This window comes from Nesoenas mayeri (genome assembly GCF_963082525.1).
Source record: "Nesoenas mayeri genome assembly, chromosome: 2".
Classification (NCBI taxonomy): Eukaryota; Metazoa; Chordata; class Aves; order Columbiformes; family Columbidae; genus Nesoenas; species Nesoenas mayeri.
The window spans coordinates 53,539,343-53,546,991 of NC_137543.1; the positions used below are offsets into that span (position 1 = coordinate 53,539,343).

General features: G+C 50.8%; 1 protein-coding gene across 1 annotated transcript; it reads right to left on the reverse strand.

Moving 5' to 3' along the window:
* Window positions 1–2,216: 2,216 nt before the first annotated feature.
* On the reverse strand, window positions 2,217–3,866 carry TMEM200C (transmembrane protein 200C; the record flags this gene model as incomplete). The annotated part of the gene is made up of 1 exon (XM_080339313.1): window positions 2,217–3,866. One exon carries the CDS (start codon window positions 3,864–3,866, stop codon window positions 2,217–2,219), a length of 1,650 nt encoding a protein of 549 aa, XP_080195439.1.
* Between the last annotated feature and the right edge of the window lie 3,783 nt (window positions 3,867–7,649).

The window sequence follows — 7,649 nt, forward strand, 5'->3', positions numbered from 1 at the left end:
GAATATTTAAATAAGCATGTTTCCCCCTCTCTGAATAAAGCAACCCCCTGCCACATCTTTATGAGGACCTAGTGCTTCAATAAGTAGCACCCATGACTCCTCTGTTCTCTTGCATCTCCATGAAGGGTTTTCACATGGAAAATAACTGGGTGTTTTCAGCTGTGTCAGTAATTGGTATCTCTGTCAGCACTAGGTAATGCTGCTCAGATACATCTCATAAATCTTGCTGGAAATCACAAGAGAAGGAGCAGAAGCGCAGCACTGTTGACCACAGGGAACTGAAAGGAAACTGTGCAAACACCAGTGCCAGCCGAGCCACACACTTCTCAGTTCACACAGTGTCTAATCCGCCTCATGCCAGTCCAGGCAAGTTTACAACATATTTTTGCCAGTTGTGTGCTAGCTGTGTCATAGCACGAAATGTCACAGTGAGGTTCATATAGTCAATGCACTGGTGCCACTGACAGGAGGAACAATCCACCTGGATGTCTTTGTTGCTCAAGAGAACATGCATTTTCTGCTTCTTCAGTTTTGAGACTCTGACATGGCAAATTGCTTTTTCTTCCTTTCTTTTAAATTAGCCGTATTTAATAGAGGACTTTGCCAGATTACTAAATGCAATTGCATTTATCGATATATGTTTTCAATTTTACAATGTATTATAATGTTAGTATTTCAACATGTAACTAAGCATTTTAAAACATGAAACCATAACAAAAAATTGCAACAGAAAGACTCTTGCCTTCCTACACATTTGAGTTGTTTAATGTCGATTTCTCTTCTTGTCATAGTGAAATGCCACATCCTTATTTAAAATCTGAAGTATTGACAAAATTTTCTGAGCACATAAAGCTGCTTTGCCAAAATAAAGAAAGTGCCTGCTGTGCTGCAGCTACGAAAATGAAACAGCTCATCAATTTACCAAAGAAACTGCCTACAGACAAGGCATTCTCCAGCCTTCAGGAAACCTGATGCTTTCTCACGCAGGAAGAAATCCTCACCCCACCAAATTCAGTGAGAAACCTCCGCTAACTTAAACAGGGCCAACTGCTATGAGATTGACAGGGCTACCATTATGCTTTAAAATTAATCTTATGCACATGCATTCACAAATAGGAACCAAAACAGCAGAAAGAATTAAAGAAACACTTAAAGGGAAGTGAAAAACCCAGAAAGAATATGCTGTAGTTTGAGATTAATGTGTTAGTCATGAAAAATCTAATTTTAATAGTAGGTCAAACCTTTAATTTTTTTTTCCTTAGCTTGTCAAAATCTCACATTTCTTCAGCTGTCACAGAGCACTGTTAGAAATGGAGGCAGAGTCTTCTGATTGAATTAAAGTGCGGTTTCTCAGTCTGAAGAAGTGTTTACTTGGAAATTAATCCAAAATGATTGATTACCCACTTAAAAGCATAAGCGAACCTTTGGCCTCATAGTATCTCTATAATCTTTCACAGTATAAAAACAAAAGGCTTCTGATAGCTGTAATTACTTACCAAAATAAAGGACTCTTTAGTGTAGCAGTTTTGTTTGTAAATGTTTTATTAAAAAAAAAATCTTTTAATGCTATTAGTCAATACATGAGTAATAATACTTAATAAAGTGTCACATAGTAGTAGGTATTTTGGATTCAGGAATGTAATGGTTTTAACTAGATCAGAGCTCTGTTCCGCTCCAGTCTCTTCTAAATTGTCATTTTTCTAGAATTTAAACAAACTCATTCTTTGTCAAGGTACATCATCCTTAAGGCCTTGCAAACTTTTTAGTGATTGAACCAAAACAAAGAGAGAGCTCGGCTTTCTTGATCTGAAGACCACATTGCTATTGAGCTTAAAAAGGTACCTGCAGTTTTCAAGCAGTTAGTGACAAATCAGCAAGAAAGAAATCAGAGGAGAAGAAAAAAGGGGCACTTGGAAATCAAAACAGTAAAGTGCACAGTTATTCTGTCCGAAATTGTATTAATCTGATCCAAAGAACTTACTGGACTGTGGATATTTAATACAATTTGGCTTGCATGGAACATACAATCACGATCGGACAGAAAGGGTTTTCTTTTTCTTCCTGAAGTCATCTACAGGCTTTACTGTACTCAATTTTCAAGGGCAACATACTGTAGCTCTTTGGATATTGATTAGTTTCCTAAGTCCACAAGAAGATGGAGAAGGGGGGGAAGGTGTGGAGGGCTGCAAGGTGTCCTTGTGCCTTCTCGGTTTTGTTTAGATGCCAGTACTCTCCAGTTCCCCGTCCTCCAGCCCTAATGCAGCGTGCGACCTAGAAATCATAAAGAGTTTCTCTTTATTTGTGTACTGTCTTTGAGTTTGCTGGGACTGGTCCCCTGTTTGTTCTCTGCTGGTAGCCTTGAGAGGGTCTGTCTTCTCAGCTGGTTCCTCCTCACAGTCCTGGATTTTACTGGCTGGGGTGTTGGCAACTGACTCCAAGGAGGTGCCTGCCTCCTCCAGGTGGCTGTAGCCCTTATTGCTGCTGGAAGGCTCAGACTGGGAGCTCTGGGAGTCCGCCCTGGTGACGGCAGGGGGGCTGGAGGGGGGTGATCCCCCCAGATCCAGAGATTTGGAGTAGCTAGAAGATGCCTTTACCAAGAGGCTGGAGTCTGTGCCGCCGCTGACAGCTGGGGACTGAGGGGGCTCAGGGAAAAGGGGACGCCTGGCATCAGGCAAGCAGCTAGTGCTCTGTCTCCTGAGAACCAGCTTGTGCCTCCTCGTCCCACAGCCTCCCTCGATGCGACTGCTGCTGAGGTCAGTCAGGCTGAGTTCAAACTCCCCCCGTGGAATCTCCCGGGCTCCCCGCTCACCTGGGGGCCTCCGCCAGCCTCCCCCTCCGCTGCTTGGTGCCAAGGGCAAGAGGGTGAAGGCGCTGAGTGAAGAGCCGACGATGGAGCTGGCTGTGCTGCGCTGGCCCCAGCTCTCTGGTGGGCTGCAGGGTGGGCTGGTGATGGTGCGGCCAGCAAGGGCAGCACGCTCCCGGTAGATGCTGTACACAGCCTCAGCCAGGCTGGGCGGCTGCAGTGGGGTGCAGAACGAGGAACGCCGTGGCGAGGATGCCAGGTCCGGTGGGGAAAGGGAGACACCCAGCCCTGGTGGCCAGGAGCTCTTGGCCAGCATGGCCGCAGTACCCAGGCCTTCACCACCAGGCTTTAGCTCTAGGCCCCGGGACTGCACGTAGTTGACAAAGCCATTGAGAGGGGCTGAGGCTGGGGTGCCTCCGTCCTTTGTCCGCAGGCTGTGGGCATCAATGACAGTGGAGTAGAGGTCACGCAGGTTGATGATCTTGGTCTTCTTGTCACGGTTCTCATGCAATACTGCATTAGCACAGATGAAGAGGAAGATGCCGATACCCATGATGAGGGGGCCCAGCACCTTCAGCTTGTCTGAATGCAAGTAGCTTGAGAAAAGACGGAAAAGAAAACCCACTGAGGCCTGGGGAGACGAGGAAGTTGGGGGGGACTGTGGGGACCCCTGGGTGGTAGTAGTGGTGGAGATGTTGGCTCTGGAGGGTGACTGCGGATGGATCACTGCTTGTGCCCCTTCCTGGCTTTGGGAGCGGTTCTTGAGGGTGCCACCCTGTGGTGCCAGGTGCCGGCCCCCACTGAAGCTGCCTTCTCTGTACACCTGGCTGGGCTTTGGCCAGTAGCCCACCACGGCCAAGGCAATGCCCACCAGGAGTACCAGGATGCCACACAGGGCGATGAGCCCTGAGAGGGAGCACAGCTTGAGCTTGCCTTTCACCACCACCACGTCGTTCTTGCGCTTCTTTTTGGCCTTACGTTTGCGTTTGGGAACTTGACTTTGGGGTCGCAAGGGGTCCTGTTTCCTAGCTGAGATCCTCAGGAGGCCTCCAGTGGCAATCATGGCTGGCTACCCAGAGCACTGCCCCCCACGGCCACTCCAGCTCCTGCAGTGAAAGGGAAAAAAGAAGAGGATGAGGACCAAGTGTAGACCTGCACCACAAAAGTTATTTCTCTTTACTGTTCCTCATTCAAACTCCTGCTGATTTAAACCCTCAACAAGTGGGATGGGGTTTGATACCAACAGGCCCATCTGCCTTGCCCACAGAGCTCCCATGTATGAGAAAGAGACAAGCAGACTGATAGCATCCAAACAGCCATGTGCCCCACTACATTCTTGCCAAACAGCTAATTAGTTTATTTACGCTCCAGGTAAACAATAGAGGGAGTGGTATCTGCTGATGTAAACAAAAAAAATCATCTTGCTGGTCTCAGAAGGAGCTTGCAAAGCACCTGAGCTCAGAGATGCTGAGTCCCACTCCCTAATGGGATCTGGGGTTACACTGCACACTGACTGTGGTTAGTGATGTCATGCAGGATTTGAGGGGATAAGGCAAATAAAAGTAGGAAGGCAGTGTATTTGATCTATAGATAACGTTTGTTTCATTATACTACTCGTACATTACTGAGGAGAGGGTTGAACATATTATTTGCCTTTCTTAAATGAGCGGTAAAGCAATTACTGCAAAATGCACAAGGGAAACATTTGAACACCGGCAAGCAGTGCCCTGTGTAAAAGTTTCTTCCTAGCCATTTGCACTTGATCTGCAATATTACAGAAATTCACCTCCCACCTGCGGTCTAGAGGCACCCCTGGTTTGGAAACATGTGCAATGCTCCAGGTAACTGTTATGTAACAGAGGCGAAATCTCCTCCCTCCTCCCCTGGCCCCAGAAAGGGGAGATGGTGGCTGGTATGTCAAATCTTATTAAAGGAGGAGTGAACCCCTGCAAGTCATCTAGGGAAACAGCAACGACTGCTTGTAGGGAAACCGGCAGGGGACTAAACATTGAGCATTTATGGCTGTTGTTTTAGTAGATCATCAGAAGTCATCTATCTCCCCCTTCCAGTGATCTGAACTACAAGATGCAGAGTGTAGGAGCAATTCCTGCACTGTTGCAATTCTTTTTGCAAGATATTGTGCCATGCTACCTAAGAGCAGGATCTCCCTCCCCCCTCTCTCTTTCTGAGTGTCCGGTTATTTTTTGAGGGAGAAAAAGATGACAGCACCAAATATAATATGATTCACAAAGTTCAATTCATTTCACTGAAAGGAGATTAAGCAAGCACCCCTTCAAAAAAAAAAAAACAAAAACAACCAAACCAAACCTATTGCTCACCTTCCCCTGTTCAGCTTTTAAATATTTTCTGTTCTATTCCCAGACTGCCACGTATGAGGTAATTTCGTGTCCCACTTACTCTGTTTGTATTTTCCCCCGGAAAAAGACGGGTGTTGTCAGCAAGGACATTGTTAAATTACTCTCCGAGGTACCGCATGCTCAAAACAAAGAGGGGAGACTTGTCTTTTCATTCTTATCGCTGAACTACTTATTAAAAAAAAAAGAAAAAAACTACAAAAAGCGCGTTCGTTCTTTGTTGATGCACAAGTGTAATTATTGGGGCATATTTTGCTTTGATTATCAGTTCGTTGGTCCCTTTCCTTCTGCTGCCCCACTAGTCAGCAGCCCGTCTCCTCCATCACAGCAAAAGAGATGGCAATCATGTACAAGCAAACCTTCCCAATCTGGCATCGCCTGGCACTTAGTTGTGGCGACGGAGAGAGCAGAGCTCGGCATGCAACCGAGGGCACCGTGGGACCACCGGTCATCGCCAGCGACTGCAATACAACCAAACAACCCGGGACTGGCAGGAACTGGAGCCACGTTTCGCACAAACTAACCGCGACCTCCATCCGCGCCCCAGCCCACCGCCGCCGGCTCCGTAAGAAGCCGTCAAGCGCTACCCCGACCCGAATCGGTAAAGACCAAATACAGTTTTAACAGTATTAACAGGAGCCGGTTTAACCCCTTCCCGCCCCTCGGGCGCCACAGACAGGGCTCGCCGGCTCCGGCCGCCGGGCATGGGGCCGCCACGCACCGCTCTAAGGGCACTCCGGCGGCAGAACCGGGGAGCCAGCCGGGGGCTGCCGCTGGCTCCGCCGGGCGCTCCGCGGGCAGGACGGGCGCTCCGCGGGCAGGGCTGGCCCCGCAGCTCCCCGCCGTCGGGGCAGGCGCTCAGTCCCGCCGGGCGGCAGCCTCGGGCCGCTCTCGGGGCGTCGGTCGAGGGTCGCGGGCGGACGGAGGCGCCGCTCAAGATGGCAGCGGAGAGGGGACGTGGTCACTTACCGAGGAGGGCCGGGGAGAAGTCCGCGCGGGAAGCGGCCGAGCCGCCGCGGGGAAACTTTCCGGCCTGAGCGGGCATCCCCGCACGGCGCTCGCCCCGCCGCCGCCTCGCCGCTCCTCACGGCCCCGGGCGGGCGGACGGCGGGGCTAGGCCGAGCGCCGGGCGCCCCCTCGGCCCGGCCGCCGCCGGCCCCCTCAGGGAGCTCCGCGGGAGCGCTGCCCCCTCGCCATGCCGCATCCTTCCCGCCGCGGGGCTGCCCCCCGGCAGCGCCCGCCCGCCCTCGCCGCCGGACCCGCCGGGCCGGCGGAGCCACTGACTGTGCCGCCGCCGCTGCGGGCGGTGCGCGGCTGCCGCGGCTGCCGGCCGGACTCGGCGCCGTTGCTAGGAGACGGGAGCCGTGACACAGGGAAATTGCAGCAGGATGGCCGCGGCCGCCTTCTCCCGCCCCGCCACCTGCGCACCTGCGCCCGCCCGCCGGCCCCGCCCAGCTGGCCCCGCCCTCGGAGGCCCCGCCCTCAGCGGCCACGCCCCGTCCTAAGGCGCCCCGCCCGGCCTCACCCTCCATTCTGTGCGTGCCGAGCCGCACCGTGTCCGTTGACCTTTGCTTTCCCTGACAGCATGAGGTCCCGTCTGCTCTCACCACCTCTGTCATCCCTGGGTTCTCCAGGTCTCCCATATAGAGGTCGGCACCAGGGAGTGGAAAGCCCCTTGATCTCCTTTTCACCACTGATGTCTCAGCAGTCTCAGACTCAGCCACCCCACCTGTGGTTTTTCCCCTTAACTTTGCAAGAGTGTTTAGGGAGAACACCAATAAGCAGGTGAAGAGATGAACAAAGTAACGGAGGATGAAAGCTCCAGCTAAGATACGTCACCAGTGTCACCCAAGATCTCGTTTTCAGCAGAGACCAGGAAATTATGTTCTCTTCTGAACTGCTTGGTGAAAACTCTGATTAAATTGAAGCTATCACCTAAGCGAGACATAATCTAGCATGTCCCATCACACTACTTCCCCTATTTGTCAGAGGAGATTGCTGCTGATTGCTTTAGTCAAGACTTGTTACAGGTCCACTGTGAGCTAGAAAGGCACATCTCAGGCAGGTATCTCAGTAAATACAGGAAACTCAACCTGTGGCTTGAGTTTGCTCCTAACATACATTGCATGGTTTTCTGGGGTGCACAGACTGAACCTACCTTTTTGTACAGTGGCCTTGGATTCCTCTTGAATCTGTGGTGTGTCCTAGCCTGGGCCAACCCAGTTCTCATGTACTGCTGCTTGGCCTCTTGTGTTCCCACAAGACTATACAGCCTGCCAGAAACTGAGGGGCAGTGGAGAGAACCTTTATGGTCTCAGACTGTGTTTTTAAAAAGAATGGATCCAACACAAGTTTGGAACATTTCCAGAGAGATTATGCATATTCAGTTAAATTGTATATTTTCCAGCCTCAACAATTCTGCAGTTCTGTGACTGTTCATCCAGGCTGTGCTATTACGTGTCTTTCACCCC